General features: G+C 41.2%; 1 protein-coding gene across 2 annotated transcripts in view; it reads right to left on the minus strand.

Moving 5' to 3' along the window:
• Window positions 1-13842: 13842 nt before the first annotated feature.
• Window positions 13843-22561, minus strand: part of ETV6 (ETS variant transcription factor 6) — a 169882-nt gene continuing 161163 nt past the window's right edge. For both annotated transcript variants that reach the window (XM_079975337.1, XM_079975336.1), the window contains exon 8: window positions 13843-17217. In XM_079975337.1, coding sequence (XP_079831463.1) covers window positions 17112-17217 — 106 coding nt within the window. In that variant the 3' untranslated portion in view covers window positions 13843-17111. The remainder of the gene's footprint in view (window positions 17218-22561) is intronic.

The raw sequence follows: 22561 nt of genomic DNA on the forward strand, positions 1-22561 counted from the left end.
CAAAGAGATATTTCTAGATTTGTCTGGCAGGGCAAAAAGCCCAGAATAAAAGTTAAGATACTCACTGATGCTAAAGACAGAGGGGGGTTTGCCCTGCCAGACCTCAAACTATATTATGAATCAGCAGCTTTCTGCTGGTTGAAGGAATGGCTGCTTCTGGAGAATACAGACATTTTAGATTTAGAAGGTTATGACAATGCTTTTGGGTGGCATGCATATTTGTGGTAGGGCAAGGTTAAAGTGCATAGGGCCTTTAAAAATCATATTGTCAGAAAAGCACTGTTTAATGTCTGGATAAAATATAAAGACCTTTTGGAGAGTAAAACCCCAAGGTGGTTATCACCTATGGAAGCGAAAGCTTTGAAAAAACTTAATATGGAGGCCAAATGGCCAAAATACTGGGAAATTTTGGAACAGGAGGGTGACAAATTGAAATTGCAGAGCTATGAGAAGATAAAAGATAAGGTGTGAGACTGGTTACATTATTTTCAAATAAGAGAGGCCTACAATTTGGATAAAAAAATTGGTTTCCAGGTGGAAAAATCAAAATTAGAAACAGAACTGTTAGAACCCAATGCTAAGATACTATCAAGAATGTATAATTTGCTGTTGAAATGGAACACTGAGGAAGAAACGGTAAAATCTGCTATGATAAAATGGGCACAAGATAATATTATGTTTGCTGACTGGGAGCAGTTGTGGACCACTGGGGTTAAATTTACGGCATGTAATGCCCTAAGAGAGAATATTATGAAAATGATGTACAGGTGGTACATGACTCCAGTCAAGCTTGCAAAAATCTATCATTTGCCCGATAATAAATGTTAGAAATGTAAAGAAACTGAAGGTACATTCTTTCACCTTTGGTGGACGTGCCCAAGGATTAAGGCTTTCTGGGAGATGATCTATAATGAAATGAAAAAGGTATTTAAATATACTTTCCTGAAGAAACCAGAGGCCTTTCTCCTGGGCATAGTCGGCCAATTGGTGTCAAAGAAGGATAGAACTTTCTTTATGTACGCTACAGCAGCAGCAAGAATTCTCATCGCAAAGCATTGGAAGACACAAGATCTACCCACCTTGGAAGAATGGCAGATGCAAGTAGTGGACTACATGGAAATGGCGGAAATGACTGGCAGAATCCGAGACCAGGGAGAAGAGTTGGTGGAAGAAGATTGGAGGAAATTTAAAATCTACTTACAGAAACATTGTAAAATTTTTGAATGTTGATGACATTGAAATGAAATGAAGGGGTTCTAGTAATAAAGTAAAAGATTATGTAAGAAGGGATTGATATTAGATGAAAGCTTGAAGCTAAAATATGTGAGGAAAAATAATATGAATTTGCTGAACCAATTTTTAAGTGGAATACAAAAAAGGGAGGCGTGAGGAAAATAAGTTAAGTAAAGAGGAGAAACTAAAAAAAAAAGAGGGATTTTTGTTTTTCTTTTCTCTTTTCTTTTTTTATGTTAATTGTCTGTATTTTTGTATTTTTGTATTTTTGTATTTTTGTATTTTTGTATTTTTGTGTTTTTGTATTTTTTCTTGTGGTTTTTTTTATTGATTGTCTTATAATTTCTTTGTTGTGAAATTTTAATAAAATATCATTTAAAAAAAAATAAAGACAGAAAACGGAGGCTGAAAAAAAAAGGTAACAGCAAACAATACAATTAACACAAAACATTAGTATAACAATATGACTTAATATAGCACATATCAAAATATAAAACACAGCAAAGCCACACTCACATCAATACTCTCAGGTAAGTGTGTGTATGGTTGCATATCCGGTTCGATAGAGTAGGACTTCTGAAAAAGTATGTACGGCACACAACCATTTCTCACCAGTGTGCCCCAGCACATAGTTGCATCCATCTGAGCCATCTGCTGGTTGAGCAAAATAATAGACAAAAGTATATTTTCCAACAAAGTTCCCAGACAGAGAAGTCAGGCCTAAGTCTAAACGTTTACAGGGCCAGGTGAATGCTCTTTGGCTCCTTGTGTCAGCTGACAAAAGCTTCCTTGGTGGTACAGTGAGTAAGGCTCTTGTCACCATGGAGCCCACGGTTTGCTACTCTTGCTACACAAAGGGAAGGAAATGAGAAGCAGGGTGTGGGGAGGTATCTGACATTTCTCCTATCAGAATTCAGGGCAATCACATTGCCTCACCAAAAATATATACACACACACAATCCTTTCTCTGGTGTGTACAAATTCTTACTGGCTTTATCTAACCTAAATAAGGATAACTGTTTCTCCTGGACTTCTGGTGCAGCTTTGAACATAGAATCATAGAGTTGGAAGGGACCCAAGGGTCATCTAGTCCAACCCCCTACAAGGCAGGAAACAATACAGGGCCATTGAGAGTCATTGACAATGCAAGAGAACTGCCCTCCCCCCTTGCCTTGAGGTGTGAACAAAGACTGGGCATTTTGAAGGTTGCCATGGTAACTGGGTGTGAAGTGACGGGAAAAGAGAGGCTTGAGCAAGGGTTACTGGGAAGAAGGAAGGAAGACTGGGATCCATCTTGGGCAGGCCGGTTGAAGGCCATTGGATCACTTCCAACTCTTAAGATTCTCAATTCTCCAGAGGAACACAGAACCGAGCTATCTGTGACATGATTGGTCAGTTCGCGGAAGCCACGCCTATCACTCTGTCGGGTTGCCAATTGCCTCGCTAGAATGCACCACAACATAGAATCATACAATCTTAAGAGTCAGAAGGGACCCAAGGGTCGTCTGGTCCAACCCTCTGCATCCATGACAGATGGCCATCCAATCTCTGCTTAAAAACCTCCAAGGAAGGAGCATCTACCATCTCTCCTGGGAGTCTGTTCCACTGCTGAACAGCTCTTACTGTCAGAAAGTTATTCCAAATGTTTAGTTAGATTCTTCTTTCTTGCAACTTGAAGCCATTGGTTTGAGTCCTACCCTCCAGAGCAAGAGAAAACAAGGCATGCTCCCTCCTCCATGTGACAGCCCTTAAGATATTTTCCAGGCTAAACATACCCAGCTCCTTCAAGCGTTCCTCATAAGGCTTGGTTTCCAGACCCTTAATCATCTTGTTCACCCTCCTCTGCACACATTCCAGCTTGTCAACAACCTTCTTAAATTGTCATGCCCAGAATTGAACACAGTATTCCAGATGTTGTCTGACTAAGGCAGAATAAAGTGGTACTATTACTTCCCTTGATCTGGACACTAGACTTTTGTTGATGCAACCTAGAATAGCATTAGCTTTTTTTGCTGCTGCAACACACTGTTGACTCTTATTAAGCTTATGTTCCACCAAGACCCTAAATCCTTTTCACATGTACTGCTAGTAAGCCATGTGTCCCCCATCCTATATCTGTGCATCTGATGCAGAACCTTACATTGGTCCCTATTGAAATTCATTTTGTTAGCTTGCACCCAGTTCTCCAATCTGTTAAGGTCATTTTGAATTCTGATTCTGTATTCTGTGGCATTAGCTATCCCTCCCAGATTGGTGCCATCTGCGAATTTGATGAGGATCCCCTCAATTCCTTCATCCAAGTCATTTATAATGTCGTTGAAAAACAGCAAGCCCTGCGGCACCCCACTTGTCACTTTTTCCAGGATGGCGAGGGACCATTAATGAGTACTCATTGGGTTCAGTCAAGCTGAACCTGCTCACAAGCCGACTGTTCTCTCTAATTATCTATTCTAGGACCTTCCCTGGTATTGATGTCAAGCTCACTGGTCTGTAGTTCTCTGGATCTTCCTTTCCCCGCATTTTGAAGATGGGGACCGTTATGTACTGAGTTGAATAGGATCCAAACTGCAGCAGTCTGATTGGTCCTAGAACAATAGGATTCAGAATGCAGCAGTCTGATTGGTCCTAGAACAATGCAGCAGTATGACTGGTTGGCAGGAACCACCCAATCATGCTCCAGATAGAAGTGAATCCACAACCTGATTGGCTTACAGTAGAATTCCGGAATTAACCAATCATGTGCTGCCCATTGTGTAAATAATGTATATAAGCAGATACTTTGAGGGGACTTTCATTCATTCCTCCTCACCACTATGAGCTGAATAAAGAGCATGAAATCACTTTGCGACTCTGAGTATATTTCAGGGACATTCGCCAGCCTCCAGTCTGTATGGACCTCACCCGTTCTCCAATAATTCTCAAAGATAATAGACATGTGGGATGTGTTACATCAGTACAGTCAAGTACAACGTGATTTGGTTCCTAGAGTGGACAGAGACAGGGGGAAGTATAACTTCCTGTTCTTGCTGCAAGTGACTCAGCAAATGAGTGTGACTCTATAAAAGCAGAGTACTAAGCAAATTTAACAAAACAAAAACAAACAAACAAACAAACAAAACTCTATAAAAGCAGAGTTACACAGCCATTTCGTCTCTCTGTTTGATTCAACTCTTAGTTTAGCCTTATCCATTTTGTTGTCTGCTGGCTCTCAGCCAGAAGCGCTTGAGTCCATCCTCAACAAAGGATGTGAGCCACGTTATAAGTTTGTAACCTGAAGCTTAAAGCCTGCCTTCTAGGATGTGTACTGTGATCAACTTGTGAATAAACTTATTCTTATATTTTTAAAAACAGACTTGTGAGTCTTTATTGTATTTTAAGAGGCAGAAAAGTGGGCATCGGAGATAATCCATCTGGGCAAGCCAGTTTGGATTAGTCACTTTGTAGAGATTCAAATGAATCTATCAGCTAGCTTCTGGGAATATAGAGGGTATTTGTGGGAGTGAAGGAAGGATAATACTTAACAAATATTTCCTTGTCTGTTATCCTAAACATCCCCACAAGACAAAGGCTCCGAAATTACATCTGTGAGCTCCTTTAGTACCCTGGGATGCAGCTCATCAGACCCTGGAGATTCGAATTCATTTAAAGCAGCTAGGTGTTCCCTCACCACCTCTTTTCCCATCTTGGGCTGCAGCTTCCTCCTTATGTCACTTATTCTGTTATCACCAGGTTGGGCATCGCTTTCCTTTTGGGTGAAGACAGAGGCCACGTAGCACCACCTCAGTTTCCTGTGCATCAATGAAGCTCTTACCCCCAGTGCCAGGTGCCCTTTTGTCATTCTTTTGTTTTCTCCCTCCCCCTCAAGACCTTGTTTAAAGCTCTCCTGATCAGATTCTCAAGACTCTTGGCAAACACGCTGTGAGGTTGCAGCCCATCTCTCACCAGAAGTCCTTCCTCAAGGAAGCGGAGACCATGATCTAAGAAGCTAAATCCCTCCTGACAACACCACCTGCACAGCCAGTGGTTTATCTCCAGTATTTTCCTCATTGTAATACCTTTTAAATTGTTATACCTTTTAAAACAACAACACGGTCTCTCTCTTTTTGCTCCCAAACAATGAACACAGTGCCTTTGAATCAAACAAGGGTTGGCAGGCTATAGTAATGCACTCCACCTCCATTCTCCTGATACATTGCCAGTGGCCTATGCCATCGAAAGCCTTTGGAATAGAGATTGTATCAACATTTTGATATATGCTGGATATACGGAATGTCTGGATATTAGGACATCTCTGACACTCCCTTATAAGCTTCACTCTTTAATATTTGAAGAAAAATGCCATTATGATCAACCTGCTACTATCATCACTACCCAGGAATTCCTCAATTGAACCATTATGGGAGATCATGGGAAGGATTGAAAATAGACCCATTTTGAGTGAATTCATACTTCTGTTGATGACTTGGCTGGTGCAAAGAGAGCCCACAGCCATAAATTGTTGCAAGCAATAGATGTATTTCAGCAGGAGACAGAGGGCTCGTTTAGACAATCTGGACATACAAGCTGTCACCTAGTATGCTGATATCTGTGACCCTTCCTGCACACATTGTTGTGTGGTTCTGGCCAAGCACACCCCTGAGGCGAGTTCTGATTATTACCATGTGAAGGATATTATCAGCAAGGCCAAAAGAAACTAAAGCACAATCCTAACAGTGCAATAGGAAAAGTAAGACATATTGAATTAAATGCTGCTTGTTTCCAGGGAACTTGAGTTAGGATTGTAGTCTAAGAAATGTAATCAACAAATAAATATTTAATTTTTATTTTTAACATTTAGCTATTAACAATGTCTTCTGGGCGGGTCACAATTTTTAAGTAAACAAACAAATAAAAGCAATTTAAAAAATAAACAGTAAGATCAATGCAAATATTTCCATAAAACACACACAAGCTGTAGAAAACCATTCTAAAGCAGTATTAAAGCTCACCTAAAAATAATTTGTTCTCAATACTAGAACGGTTTGGTCTGTATAACCAAAGTCCTAATAACTTTTTAAATAGAAGGCTGGTCAACTTTGTGTTAAGAAACACAACAAATGAAACAGAATAACACAGTGAACCCTCCACATTAATTAGTCCAGGACTTCTGCTAAATCAAAGTCGGCATATCAATCCAAGATAAGCAGGAAGCACAGAATTGTCCTTCACTTTGCCAACAGTTGGTGGCACCTTGTGCTGATTTACTTCTCTTTGCTTTGGCAAGGATGACGGCAGAAAAACAGAATATGAGAGAAGACTTTGCTCCTGGCTATTTTAGCAACAGGCACGCTGAGCAGCTTTGCTCTGAACAGGGTCAGCCTCTCGGCTGGCTCTCCAGCCTGGTCCTTGGTCCTTGGAGGGAGTTGGTTTGGTGGCGGGGGAGGATTTCGCCTTAGAGCATGGAGTGTGAGGCACTGTGGAGAGAAGGGATGGAAGGGTCTGGCTATCTTGGTTCTCTCTCAGCCCCCCCCCCTGCAATCTGAAATTCAGTTCTGTACAACACTTACTTACTTACTTACTTACTTACTTACTTACTATAATCTTTAAGAAAGTTCTTCAACATTTCACAGTCAGAGACAGTAGTGCTTCTGAATACCAGTTGCTGGAAACCCCAAAGGGAGGAGGGCTCAGCTTGTGCTCAGCTGCTGCTTGTCGGCTTCCCACAGGCACCTGATTGGCCAGCATGAGAACAGGATGTTGGAACAAATGGAACATTTGCCTGACCCAGCAGGATCTGATGTCATTGGACACTGTGAAGATATGGATGGGAATATACAGCCCTAGAAATGGCACAACAGATCTTTTGTGCAAGAGTAATTTTGGATCTTGGCCTATATGGCTTGACATTTTATTAATGTTAAAAATAGGTTAGAAATTGCCAAAAAGTTCCATAACTGGACCATCTAGGTAAATGATTAGTTTACATTTCCTTAGAACACTGATCTTGATCAAGAGAAGTTGGACAGTTCAGCAGAAAAACCTCTCCTTTTTTCAGTTCCAAACAGTGCATGACTTAAGGCTAACATTAAACCCTGAAATTCCTTCTACTCTTGTCATCTGGAATTTTTGTTCTTTGCTTCACAGTAGATTTGAATTCTTCATCAAGATACATCTTTTCCCCCCTTCCTGAAAACCATGAAGCTGAGGCTCAAAATCTTGTCAAATGAAGTACTTGATGCCGGAATTATATTTCCCCGCCTCCAAATGCTCTTGGGTTGTCATAAGACCATGAAATGCATATTTCCTTGGAGAACCATGGAACTTCTCTTCAAATTTCTGGGTTTCTTAAGCATTGTTCATTGTTTCTTCAAATAACATTTAGTTAATCGTGGCCACAATTCATAAGCTGACTAGGGTTGCAAGTTTGCATTTCTTAAATTGTTAGATTAATCAAGAGGATTGCAACAGGGAACATTTGGTTCTTAGCTCAGGGTTCCTCTACAGGGTTCCTTGAGGAGAGGGAAGACGTTTCAATAGCAAGTGGGTTTACTTCTCCTTCTGATGCAGAGATCTTCCCAGTCATGGGAACCAACTCCAGGGGGCCATGGGTGCCTGGGCACCCACAATAATATAATTGTAGGGACTGAGCACCCACAAAGTCAATGAGAAAAGTTGGCAGACAGCAGTGGTGGGGCTTCTGAGAGAGAAGCAGTTCAGCTCTCCCCTCCATAGCCAGCGAGCAAGGCGCCCTTTTCTGGAGAGGCTCAGATGCAGCGGCAGAATCTCTCTGCCTCCGAGTCTGAGCCCCTCCCTGTGGAAAAGGGTGCCTCACTGGCTGTGGAGAGAAAGAGGAGCTGTGGCTGCTGGCCGCCACACACATTGTGTGTGTGTGATGTCACATGTCCACGTTGCAGCAGAGGACACCCACAATCCTGAGGGCGAGATGCCCCCCCTGTCCCCAGCCAGGCTGCTTCTAGACCAGCCTAAAATACCTCACAGGGTTGTTTTGGGATTGAATGAGGAAGTGGAGAATTATGTGTGCCACCTTTAGCTCATTGGTGAAAAATATGGGATATAAATGTAGAAATAATAAATAAATGCCCACTTGCTGTTTCCTCCCCAGGTTGCTGGTAATTGCCATCAATGTAATTGCCATCAGGGAATGTGGCAGAATTCTGAAAAGCTGCTGGGTGCAGCACTTATAGGATGTGAAGTGTGGCTGGAGAGCATTCAGCTCCCCCCCCCCCACCCTGCCTGTGCTTTTAATTGTCCCCAACTCCTCACGCTGTATGATTCTTATGGCTGCTCTGATTTTAATATATAGTTATTACATGGAGTCTGAAACTAAGCTGCCTTTTGATGACACATGCCTGAGTACAGAAGAATCAAATGAATTTTCATAGTTTTTTGTACATCAAATGCAGAGCAGAGAAATTCAACAGAACAAGAGAACAACATAATTTAACTTGAATGTTAGCCAATGCAGCCTTTATGTTTTTACCATGCTTGACTGCTGTAGTTGTGAATCTTGAACTGCTTGCTTGACTGGCCTGCTTGCTCTCTACCAGCTCACCTGTATATTTGTAAGCAGACAGATATGACAAAGTCAGCCCATGTCTTTGGCAATTTCCCTTTCATTCAAGAGGAAACTGGACCTGCAAACAGCTGCCCTGAACTTCCTACCATTTGGAGGAAGTAGGAGCAGTAAAACAATGCTCACTTTGTTAGACTCACCTGTCGTTCAGCCTCTTCCCCTTCACCTGCCAAACACTGAAAAGGGATTGTTAAAAAAGCAATGCATACTGAACAGCTTTGGCTGCTAATCAATTACCTCAGGCTAGCAAACTGTCTTTATAAGCCAACGGAAGATCTGCTGGTCTCCTGAACATCTGCCGTTGACCCTGGTAACTGCCATTCTTCCAACGTTTTGAGACACTGAGAGATTCTTACGCACTGGGGTCTGCGGGGTTTTTCCTCACTGCATGTCTTGCAGCTAAGTATGTCAGTTATAAAGGCCTGTATTGTGCTTTGTTTTTCTTTGTTAAAAAAAGAGATTGTGCTTTGTAAAATAAAAAAGTAAGTATGCCCTCCAGCTGCCTCCCCCTTACCTGCACATACATTCAGCAGTTCTCTGGACCACAATTTAAGAATGGAAGAGGACACTAAATTGTTTATTCCTTTTGACCCTGCTGTGCATGTTTATGTCCAGAGTTGCTGGAATAGCTTCTAAGGACTGAAGTATGCCTGCCAAGGGCACCCACATTTTTGTGCTCAAGCCTTTTCCATTGAGCATGAGCAGCAGTCTGTGGTGAGCCAGAGGTCAGGACTGATAGCCTTGACTGAGCTAAAATACTGGGGAGTCAGAACACATGGTGTGTGACTTCATTAAATGTCCCTTACTCTCTCCAGTTTTTAATATTGAAAGCTGTGCATAGGTGATTTTTGCCCTTCCTAATCTTCCTGCAGTTCTTGAAGCACTGTCAGGGACTGGACTCAGGAGGGTGAGATGCAGGAGGAGGAATGGTGGAAACCACTCCCCCCTTCTCCTGATACTGCAGGAGGAGGCAGCACTGACTTACAGCAGGGCTTTGAGGGGTCTGAGGAAAGTCACAGCTCAGAGATAGACAAACAGAAGAGTTGGGAAGTGTTAGAAGAAGTGGGGGGACGGGACTGCGGCAGGGCAGCCAGATGACACATTGTCACTGGAGAGTATTTCTGACCCCCCGTCTCCCAGAATTCGGCATTTGTTAAGAGTGCAGGAACAATGGAATCAGACATTTGACCTCGAGCGGACACCGCAAGGGAAGGTGCTGTAGCGAGGGAGGAGGGAGGAGGAGCCCAGTTAGGAGCAACACCGTTGTTAAGGCTTGTTGCGTTCTTTTGCCTCTCGCTATTATGACTGAATAAACCCATTAAAAAGGACTATACCTTGTTTATCTACTCTTGCTGCAACTGGGGGAGGAATAGCTTTCCCAAAGCCTTGACAGAAGCCTTGACAGGTACCATGAAACATTTTAAAGAACTGAGTGTGCTTAACTTTAGACAGAATAATAGGATTTGTTCATATCTGCCTCCATCGTACTTGCCACTGACAGAGTATATCTGTGAAAAACTATTGCAGCTTCCCCTGTCAGGTGTGGGTGACTCCCCACTTACATGGGAGTTACAGTCTGGGCCCCTGTGCACATAAATAAAATTGCATAAGGTGGTTTGTCTGGTTCTTAATTTTTCCTGTCATCTTTGCCAATTCTACATAGACATACAGACAAACCAACAGTTTAACAAAGAATGGGATATATACAGATTATATTTAAAAGAACATTGTTCCCGTATGAAATCTTTGACATGCTTTGATTAACTTCTGCAATGTCATATGCTACAAAGATTATAATTTATGATGAGTTAAATGTCATACAATATGCAGTCAACAAGGAAACAAAGGACCCACGCTGAGGAAGACGGAAGTCTCAACGCATGGAAGAAATTTAATTTATATGTAACATTTTTTTGTATTTGATGTGTTTTATTTTTTTTCTCTTTGTGGTGAATAGATGCAATATTTAAAATCAGTAAGGATTTAAAATTTTTGAAAAGAAATTGCGTAAGGTGGGGCACACCCTCTAAACACCCTTTCTGCTTCTTTCTCTTCAATTCATACCAAAATACTGTAGTTCCCAGGCTGGCAGGAGTCTGGGACATGCAGGAAAGTGGTTACTGCTGCTGCTCTATCCCGCCCACCAGCTGTTGGGTGGGGAGGCTGAAAAGTGTAAAGTCTCTTCAGGGCTTCTTCCACCTTGACTGATGCCCTCTGGGCTCTGGGCAAGGTCTCCTCGCAACCCCCAAGGACTCTCCAGCTCTCTACCACCATTTGGCTTTGAATGGAATTATTTACTTCCCTGTGCCACACATATACACGGTGCATGGAAGCGTGCCTGCATTACAGCCTCTTCACACATTTTCCTTTATAGGCATACACCTAAAGATGCAAGATTTTAATGTATTACTTTATTCATACAGTAATATGAGCATAGAGCAATTCCATTCTCCTTCTATTACCATAGTTAATTCCCAATATTATTGCATAATACGTTAATGTTGTGAACCTCCCTGATATCTGTGGATATTTGTATAGGGCAATATACAAATTTAATAAAGAAATAAATGAGCAAATATTAAATATTTTGTATTACAAATAGCAATATCTAATGTTGCTGTTCAAGTTATTGTTCAAACTTCTTCCAGGAAACATCCAAATGGGGAATTTCCCCATTGCAAAGTTTCTGTAATGACTGTCATATGCATTCATGCCATGAACTTATTTAATAAGATAAATCACATAATCAAAGTGTCAAGAGATTGAAGTAATGTCATATTAAAAATCAGGGCTGCCATATGTCCCGGCGCTTTGTCCTGGATCTTAGGCAATTCTATCGAAAAATCAGTTTACTTTTTGAAATATGGCAGCCCTATAAAAATAGCACTTAGCAGTCAATTGTTTCAGCCAAATCTATTAATTATGGAACAACTTTGAAAGTTAGTCAAAACTATGTTGTCTCCAAAGACAAAAACTTACGAAACACACCAAAGGAAGTTGTTATTGGAACAGCTTTTATTGGATTACTTTACTTCTGTAGTTAAATAGTGGCATTGGAACTGAGGCTTACCCCCTGACAGCTGGGCTAAAAAGCAAGTTTCTTGCTTTGCAAATTTTAATTTATGAAGGCAGACCATCAATGTACCTTGCTTATATTTTCCTCTCACTTCCCCCTGTACTCTGTGACAGTGGGCAGCCAAATAAACACTGAAGAAGATCTTAAGTCCATTATTATCACGGTAATGCAAGAAACACTTTTATGAAATCCACCCAAGTCTGGGCTGTTTGGAAATCTCTGGAAATCTGTCAGTGTAAACTATTTCCTAAAGCAAAATTTAAGTATATACTTCTGTCCCATATTAAAGTGAGCAAGCAAGCCTAGATTTGATCATGGTTACCAATATAATTTTGAATAAAAGCTTGTTGAAATATAATATTCAATTCTATTTTCACATCCTGCTGGTTACATTGAAGGAAACAGGACATTATTCCCTTTGCTATCACATATTGCTGTCATCACCAGTAAATTTATCAGGCTGTGTAAAAGGTGAAGACTTGGTCAAAGGGGGAGGGAATGCAGACTTTTGCTCCCTATGACAAAATTAGTATATCTGTCCATGCAGACAGCGCATGGGCATTATGTTTATGATGTTTGGGAAGGGGTGTTCCTTGAACATGCCTACAGCTGTCTAAATGGTGATGTGGGAGCCCCTGTTCAGACCTCCACAGAACACAGCTGTAGGGGGGATTATGTGGGAGTGGGTCCAGCCCCAAACTTCCTCTTATGTGAAGGGTAAACCTCTATAGACCTACTGAAAGCCCAGATGCAGCAGGAACCAGAGCATATGGGAGAGAGGTTGGTGAAGAGGGAAGCTCCTTTCACGTTCCAAAGATCATCAGTGTGCAAACAGTAAATCCACTTCCACAGTCACACAATATACCCTCAGAGGTAAAGGACTGGTGCTTCTGTTACATGCTCAGTGGGAGAATTGTGCTATTCTCATGCACTATTTTAAAAATAAAATGCAGGGCCACACTGTGAAGTCAGTTGTGTGCAAGTGTTCAGGTAAGAGGGTATGATGGACATGTGCATACCAGTTGCTGATGTAGGAACAGTGAAGGAATGTCCATATCCAGAAGAGCACTATAGAGGTTCATGACAGTGAACTTGCAAACATGCATTGACTGTGGATGAGGCAAGGAATTACCAACATTCAGTGCCAACAAATCAGACACTAAACAGCATCAATGAATCCATGCCGGTATTAGTAGACAGTGGGGAACTGATGCGCTCTGAATAACATGGGGGAGGGGGAAGGAGGGAAACATTTACTGTGCTCTGGGACGTGGGTGGCGCTGTGGTCTAAACCACAGAGCCTAGGACTTGCCGATCAGAAGGTCAGCGGTTCGAATCCCCGCGATGGGGTGAGCTCCCGTTGCTCGGTCCCAGCTCCTGCCAACCTAGCAGTTCAAAAGCACATCAAAGTGCAACTAGATAAATAGGTACCGCTCCGGCAGGAAGGTAAACGGCATTTCCGTGCGCTGCTCTGGTTCGACAGAAGCGGCTTAGTCATGCTGGCCACATGACCCGGAAGCTGTATGCCGGCTCCCTCGGCCAATAAAGCGAGATGAGCGCCGCAACCCCAGAGTCGGCCACAACTGGACCTAACGGTCAGGGGTCCCTTTACCTTTAAGGTGCAAAAGTGAACATAGTCCACATTAGACCTCTAGAGGGCAACTAGAAATCCTCTTAAGTTCTCAAAACAGACAAGACTTTTTCATGGATGTTACAAGTTTATACCATTATACCAGAAGAAATGAGTTTGGAGCACAGAACAGAGCTTCAGACTCAATTACCTTCATCTGCTGTGCATTACAACTTCAGTTTTCAGTGTTCTCTCACATGATTAGTGCGCTGCTAAAGGTGGCTATTAAAAAAGGTGGGTGTGGTGGAGAGGAGAGGGAAGGTAAAGCCTTGAACACCTTGAGTACTTACCTGCAGCATATACTTGCTTAAGAAAAAACAACAGAACAACTTTATATATTAAAATTTTTATTGAGATGATGTAATTACAAGCATTTAAAAATTATTTGCAACTCACTGGCCCTGAGAAGAGGCATTCTTGTTTTCTTTGTTACATTCATTCAGTTCAATCACCTTAACCCCCACACCTTGAAGAAACAAAAAGAAGAGCCATCATCAACAGGCTACAATTTACTTAAGATTTTTTAATTAAAAAAACCAAGCAAACTGACAACAGCATTTCATTCTTAATTTGCACGTGGCTGCAGCCATTTAAAGAGAATGTCAAAGAAATCTCTGCCCTTATGTGAACCCAGGCGTCCTTGCAATGTTCATTTTGTATACAGTGGTACCTCGGGTTAAGTACTTAATTCGTTCCGGAGGTCCGTACTTAACCTGAAACTATTCTTAACCTGAAGCACCACTTTAGCTAATGGGGCCTCCCACTGCCGCTGCGCTACCGGAGCACGATTTCTGTTCTCATCCTGAGGTAAAGTTCTTAACCCAAAGTACTATTTCTCAGTTAGCGGAGTCTGTAACCTGAAGCGTCTGTAACCCGAGGTACCACTGTATAGGTGAGTTTTATGGTAGGGTTCCCCATTCCCCAATAACTTTTAAGCATTTCCCTATTCCTATTTGTTCTACCCATCACTGACTACTGCTGGGAAGACAGGGAAGTGCAGGACATCTTGTGAACAGTTGCAAACCCGGCCCTACAGCTGCCATTTTCAGAAGCAGCCCCTTATTAATTGGTAATGGTTCTAGTTTGGCCCCAGAGAAACAAGAACTCATATTCAGTTCCTGAATATGAAAAGCACACCGTTGCAGCCGCAGTTTTATTTAACAGCCATCCAATGAAATGCCCCCCCCTAGCTGTTGCCTCTGTGACTGTCTGGGCTGCTTACATGGATGCAAGAACAATGGGACCATAGTGTGAGTGTGGATTCATAAGCTTTTAGAATTGCAGCCTTTGTTGTGACTGAAGGGAAAGTAGGGTTCCCCCTTGGAAGAGTCTGCCATTCATAAAAACATGTTAAGAATCTGCAACAACAAAAATGAACTGCCAAATTCAAACACAATAAATGTAATTTGAGGCCCCTTTCATATAAAACAGACAATGTGAAGCTTCTTAAGTCAACAGTGAGCAGGGTTTGAAGCTCAATAGAAACAATTCCATAAAACATGTTGATCCACCTGCAGCTCTAAATCTGGAATGGAGTTGTTCTGCTGAGACTCCTTTCCATTAACACAGAGTGCATAGTATCTCTTGGCCAATGTATGCTATGCTGGCTACGTAACTGGTATGAAAATTAAGGGGCCAGAGGAGCTACCTGTGGGGAACGAAGAGTGATGGACAAATGTGTGAAAATGAATGCTTTAAATGTATGTGCAAGGTTCTTTTATTTTCACATGTTGCATCTTAGATTTAACAGTTTTATCCCTTATCAGTAGTATGTTTCATTTCACTATTTAACATTTTCTCGGGGTGGAGGGAAGAGTCCCAGACCAGTTTTTAGTGAATACTGCTGTGAAATTTTTATAGTGAATGACTTTTACTGGAAACTGGTAAGAAACCAGCCAATGACCAGGGCTCTGTGTTTTATATAACCTTACTATGCAAATGCAGAAACATATTGAGTATTTCACTTTAATTTTTCTTTTTAAAGAGCAAGTTTTTAAAGATTCAGAATAAATTTTAGAAGCCAGAAGGTTGGCGGAGCAGAATTACCAGTGATGGAGAGATGGAGAGACATCAGCATAGCCATTCCTTTCCACCTTACCCCACTTATAGACGCAGAACTCTTTATGCAAATTAAATCACAGCAAATATGCTTAATTTGAATATCAGGTCCAAGTGATACAATTTCAAATTCTGCATTCCTGATGCAGAATTGTAAGTCATTATGGCACAGAATACTGATTTCATTAGCATTTAAGATACATACAGCCCTGTGAGCAGCTTTCATTGAGTGTGGATGCTGCAGCACAGACAGAATTATGTCATTATATGTACAGATGAACATATGAACTTTATGAAGAGTAAGATATTGTGTGGTAGAGAACCACAGGGTAGCATACTGTTAACTTCAGAATAATTTAACAACCTTCTTGATGTTTAAAGGGCTAAGACCTCCTACCAACAGAGGTGCATACAAAACTCCCCTCAGCAAAAAAGCTACAGACCAGTCTGGAGCTGCAAGAACCTAAAACATTTAAAATTAACAGGGCATGAATGCTCATCCTTTAAAATGAAATTCCATATTTATGGGTAAGATAGCCAGAAAACTTCACTTACAACAGAGTGAAACATAACCAATGCAAAGATCAGCCCAGAAATGCAATCTGTGTTTCCCCGCCAGCACATATAGTTGTGATGACAACCCGTCAGAGCTTCTAGAAATGCAATTTTGCAATTTTAAGGGCCTTAAACTCCTTCCTTCTCTTTTTATGACAAACCTTTCTTCTGTCCTAGAGACTGTTGGCTGGCACAAAAAACAAAAACCCTCTTCAAACTGAAAATACCCTGGTGATGGCTCAACAAACTCAGTCAAGCAAAACTCCCGTCCTATTAGTATGGTTTTCATTTAAAGCTTCCTTGAGTTGGAAAATTGTGGAGATGCCTACTGACTTTGGCAGAGCTCTTCCATTTATCTCTCCTTGTGGGACTGGGGTGCTTTGCAGACACTTTCAAGTCACAATGCTCACTCAAGATAGACCACTCACGGCTCTCAATTTCTTATACCTTTCACCATGGATCACCATCCAGAATCTTTAACCTTTGTGACAAGCGTGAATAAAAATAACTCCAGCCATTTTCTCATTTCTTTTATGGCATTTGTCACCATTTGTTCCTATGTTGAAATCATCTTGTGAGACTATGCACAGAAAACAGTTGTACTACATTTCCATAGGAAAGCCTTCAGAATAAGCAAAAACTTGATGTTTTGCTCTACAAACATTGCTTTAAAAAGGCCAAGTGGCATATTAATTAGAAAAGAAAATCCTCAACAAACCAACCAACCCAAAAACAAAACTAAACAAAAATATCCCAGGGTGAGGGAGACTCTAAAAGGAGCAGTGCAGTAGTACTATATTTCCCCTCTCTCTTTCAAGTCTTGCTGCCAACACCTTGCCAATAGATTTGTTTTTTCTAAGGTACTCTGGGCTCTTGCACTGTCTCCAAAGTAAATGCTAAGTCCTGGGGTCTCATTCCCCATCTGACTGTGCCTCCACGTAGACTGCTCTTCCACAGACCAAAGTGAAGCAGGGGGCTTGGTTTTTTCAGCACTCATCTTCCTGGTATATTTGCTCATCCAGTTCCTGAGATTCAAGATGCTCCAGGCGGTCGGTGCGACCACTCATAATCTCATCTGGAGTCTTCATGAACCTGAAAACACAAGCAACATAGAAATGCATGGGTACGGTATTTTGTTCTTACTGTACTGGTATCTGAAAAAGTGTGCCCGTTTTATCATAACCTCTTTCATCTGCTCATCCTGTGCATACCATTCTAATAAAAAAATGCACATTTTAGATAGCAATTTACTTCTGCATTCCAACAGTTCAATTTGAAATCTAGATTTTTTTATCTTCGAATCCTACTTTCTTATCACACAAAAGAACATCATTTACTTGATGATATTGCAAGCAACCTGTAAGAGCACCCTCAATTTGGTCATATGGCTTTAATTTCCAACCTCTGTCAGTTTTCATGAATATCTCTTCATAGGTGGTCCACCTCCCCTCTAAATTCAATTTCTTTACAGTTAATACCTCCACAGGTGATAGCCACCATGGTGTTTTCCTTTCCAACAAGTTTTTGTTCCTTTCTCAGACCTCGTATATAGATCTTCTAACACATGATTTGTAAAACCTCTATGTACTTTAACTTTATCATACCAAAGATAAGAATGCCAACCAAATCTGTTGTCATATCCTTCCAAATCTAGTAAGTCTTTATTTTCCAGTGTAATCCATTCCTTCAACCAGCAGAGACAGACGCCTCATAATAAAGCCTGGCACAGAGAATCCACCTCTTTCTTATCTATTAGTAATTTAAATTTTATCCTAGGTTTTTCCCCTTGCCAGATGAATATTGAAAGTACTTTTTGTCATTCTTTAAATTGTCCAGTCCCCTTGATTATTGGAATCATTTGAAATAAAAATAACATCTTAGATAATACATTCATTTTTACTGCAGATATTCTACCACTTTAATCTATTCCATATCTCTAAGTCTCTCTTAATCTCCTTCCACACCAGTTAGTTAAATAAATTAAATAAACTGATAATTTTTTGCAGTCAGCTAAATTCCCAGATATTTTACTTTCTTTGCCACCAAGATTCCAGACCTTTGTTTCAATTCATCTATTTTTTCTTTAACCATATTTTTAACCAACATTTTAGTCTTAGTTTTATTCAACCTAAACGCTGCTAGTTGTCCAAATTCTTCAGTTTCCTCCAACGCTTCTGGTACACTAGAATGCGGTTCTTCTAACTGTCAGGGAAGAGTTAGAAGTTTCCAGTTTCTCAGAGGGAGAAAGCATTCCCCCAGGGGGGAAGGACAGCAGTGAATCTAATAGAAGAGAACAGGAGGAACAACAGGGAGGGACCGGCTGTTCCCAGGAAAGGCCAGGGTTCAGTTCTAGCTCAGATTGGGAGGAGCTGAGATACAGGCCAGCTCTAGCCAGGAGGGTAGGAAAAAGAGCAGGAAAGCGAAGGGAAGGGCGCGTTCGCCATTTTGAGGGTGGCTGGTCACGGAGAAGCAGAGCTCAGAAGGGATCTGAAAGAAGTGACTCGGAGGAATAATATTTAAGAACCGTTTATAAGATTGTTTTGTTAATACACAATAAAAAGTTATAAAAGAACAAGAAGCGTTTGTGTGGTGATCTGAAGAGGACAACGACCAAGCCTGACAGAATACCTTCTGCTCTGCGCCTCTTCACTATAAGTAAAGAAGGAGAAGCCAAAATGGATGGAGCTGTGGCGCCAGTTGGGCAAGGAGAAACCCCAGCGCTCCAGCTAACATTACAGGACTTATGGCAACAGAACTTACAGTTGAAAAGTCAAGTCGACATACTATCAGCAGCACTGGGAGAACATAGAACCATGCTGCAAGCAACGTGGGGAGATAGAGGGAGTAAAACATTTACTGTACGTCCACGTAGCTTCAAGGGAGAAACCTCTGAATACATGGCTTTCAAGACAGAAATTTCTTACATAATTGAGATAAAGGATAAAGAATTTCAATTGGAGCAAGATAAGGTTGCTTATGTGATTAATTTCTTGGAAGGGAGGGCTAAGGAGTGTGTTATACCCCTAATATCTCGGAGGGATGCCACCCTAGGAAAACTACAAATGTTTCTGCAGTATCTAGACACGATTTTCTTAGACCCTGCGCATGAAACAACCACAGCTAGGCAGCTGTTGAGAATGAGACAAGGAAAAGACACTGTGGGAGTTTATTGGTCCAACTTTAGTTTGCTGGTGCAGAAATTAAAATGGGATCTGAATTCCCCAACAGTTGCCGCCCTTTTTAGGGAAGGACTGAATAATGAGATTTTAGACCAATTGGCCCAAATGCCAGAACCTAGTTCCTTGGACTCTCTGGTCCGAACGTGCCTGCAATTGAGCCTACGCATAGAACGGAGGGTTAGTGAAAAGAAGGAACAATGGAGACCGCGATGGCGGGAAAACAATATCGAAAGTACAGAAAGTAGAATGGGCAACGTGCCAGGACGAGAGCGGCCAGAGCCCATGGAATTAGGAGCAGCCAGACCCCTCCCAGTTACTACCTCTTCCATGGTAAGAGGAAATGCAGGGAGAGGAAGAGACACGAGGCGTTGCTTTGTCTGTGGAAAACCAGGGCATCTAGCACGACAATGTTGCAATCGTAAAGGATGGGAGTCTCTATCTGGAGCAGACATGGGAGAAGACAATTGCCCGAAGGAACTGCATCAGGGAAACGAATGTCCCCGGCTGGAAATGGGAGCTTTCAGCTGGGTGGAGGAGCAATAGAAGGCTCTCACGCGGAACCACCTATTCCAGGACTAACGGTGAAGGTGTAACTACAACTACCCAATGGACATAGGGTCCAGGTAGAGGCGCTGTTAGACTCAGGAGTGTCAGCAGATTTCATAGACCAGAAATTGGTACAGGAACACAAAATCACTTTGTTACCTTTGAATTTCCCACTACGAGTGAAAACAATCGACGGCAGACCGCTACTGTCAGGAGAAGTGACTTACGAGACTCCACCAATGAGAATGGATATGAGTCATCACTCAGAGACCAGGGCATTTCATGTGACCAAAGTAGCTGGGCACCCGATAGTCCTGGGCATGAGTTGGCTCAATCGTCACAATCCAGTGATTGCCTGGCATCAAAGGTCTTTGGTTTTTGGTTCGATCTATTGTATGACACATTGTTTGGGGCAAAAGGGGAAAATCTCGGTGGAAGTAATGGGAACAGAGGTGGAAGAGAAGTTGATGGGGAATGAAAGTGAGATTCCATCACAATATATTGCTTTTCGGGATGTTTTTTGTGAAAAAGAAGCAGATAAACTTCCACCACATAGGCCCTATGATTGCAAGATAGATCTAGTCCCTGGGGCACAGTTGCCACCAAGCAAGATATATGCCATGTCGGAAGTAGAATCTGCAGCATTGAGGGAGTTCCTGAAAAAGAATTTGCAGAGAGGCTTTATTAGAGAGTCCATGGCCTCGGGGGTGCTCCCGTCTTTTTTGTCAAAAAGAAAGGGGAGGAAGGGGCACCGAGATTAGTATGTGACTTCAGAATCCTTAACAGCCAAATAAAACCTCGCGTGTGCCCATTGCCACGTATAGATGACCTCTTAGAGAGAGTAAGGTCAGCCAAAGTCTTTACCAAGTTTGATCTACAAGGAGCATATAATCTGATAAGGGTTAGAGAAGGGGATGAGTGGAAAACCAGTTTTTGTACTAAGTATGGTGCATTTGAATTCTTGGTAATGCCTTTTGGCTTGCAAAATGGCTCAGGGGTATTTCAAACCTTCATCAATCACATCTTGGCAGGTATACTGGATCAGATCTGTGTCTCTTATTTAGATGACCTCTTAATATATAGTGAAAGTATGGAAGAACATGTAAAACATGTCACGCAGGTGTTAGAGAGATTGAGGACCAACAGGTTATATGTGAAGTTAGAAAAGTGTAAGTTCCACCCACAAAAGGTGGAGTTCCTGGGATATTGCATTTCCCACGAAGGGGTGCACATGGACCCCAGTAAAGTTCAGGCAGTGGTGGAATGGGAGGCACCTAAAACTAAGAAAGATCTACAGAGGTTTTTAGGATTTGCTAATTTCTTTCGTAAATTCCAAAATCACAACACCACTGACTGATTGTCTAAGAGGCAAGGGGACATTCAGATGGTCTGAGGAAGCACAGAAGGCCTTTGATAAATTAAAGGCAGTGTTTGCTTCAGAAAAATATCTTATGCACCTAGATCCAAGTAAACGTATGAAGGTAGAAACTGACACCTCTGATAAGGCTATTGGGGCCATTCTGCTGCAACAGGACAAGGAAGGGGACTGGAGACCCTGTGCATTCTACTCTAGAAAATTAAATCAATCAGAACAAAACTACACCATATTTGATAAGGAACTTTTAGCTGTGCATGCTGCCTTTAAAGTGTGGAGACATTTTATCTTATTATTTCAGATTATTTTATTTCAGATTATATAAGATTATTTTGTTAATACACAATAAAAAGTTATAAAAGAACAAGAAGCGTTTGTGTGGTGATCTGAAGAGGACAACGACCAGTCCTGACACTAACGTTAAAACCAAATCATCTGCAAAGACTTTAAACTTAAATTCCTTTACACCAATTTTTATACCTTTCACTTCTGAGGCTTCTCTTAACCTGTTTGTCAATACCTCCAAGACCCAATAAATAATAATGGGGACAATTAGTACCTTTTGTTATATCAATTAGTACCTTTTATTATATCAAAGAATTCTTTTCCTCTCAGAAAAGATCCCCCTACTCCCATCATTTCCAAACTTTTCTTCATAAAATGCCAAAAAATATTATCAAAAGCTTTTTCCAAATCTATAAACATCAATGCTGCTTGTTTATCATTCCTGATCTCCAAATATTCTATTATATCCACAATATGTCTTACATTCTCTTTTATGTCGACCAGAAGAAAACCTGCTTGATCTTTGTGAATCAACTCGTTAAGAGTTTCTTTTAATCTATTTGCCAAAATATCTGCGAAAAGCTTATAGTCATTATTTAATAACGATATTGGTCTACAATTCTTGGCATTCAAACAATCTGTATCTTGCTTAGGGATTAGCATTATATATGCCTCTTTCCACATGTTCGGGATCTTCCCTTCTTTCAGAATATTATTCATCACCTCCCACAGAACAGATGTCAATTGTCCATTAAGAGTCTTATAATATTTTGCTGTGAAGCCATCCAGTCCTGGAGCTTTACCTGGCTTCATACGTTTTATTGCCATTTGAATCTGCTGCATTGTTATTTGTGTATTCAATTGTTTCCTTTTTTCTAATGAGATTTGTTTTACTTTATAAATTTCCAAATATCTCTCTATTTTCTTCATATCTTCCTTCTCCTTCCTGTACAAATCTTTATAAATTTTTTGAAAGGCCTTCCTTATTTCTTTTGGATCTTCTGTCACCTTATCTCCTATTTTGATCTTATTAATTGTATTTTGACTTTGA

Source organism: Podarcis cretensis, assembly GCF_951804945.1.
Source record: "Podarcis cretensis genome assembly, chromosome: 5".
Taxonomy (NCBI): Eukaryota; Metazoa; Chordata; class Lepidosauria; order Squamata; family Lacertidae; genus Podarcis; species Podarcis cretensis.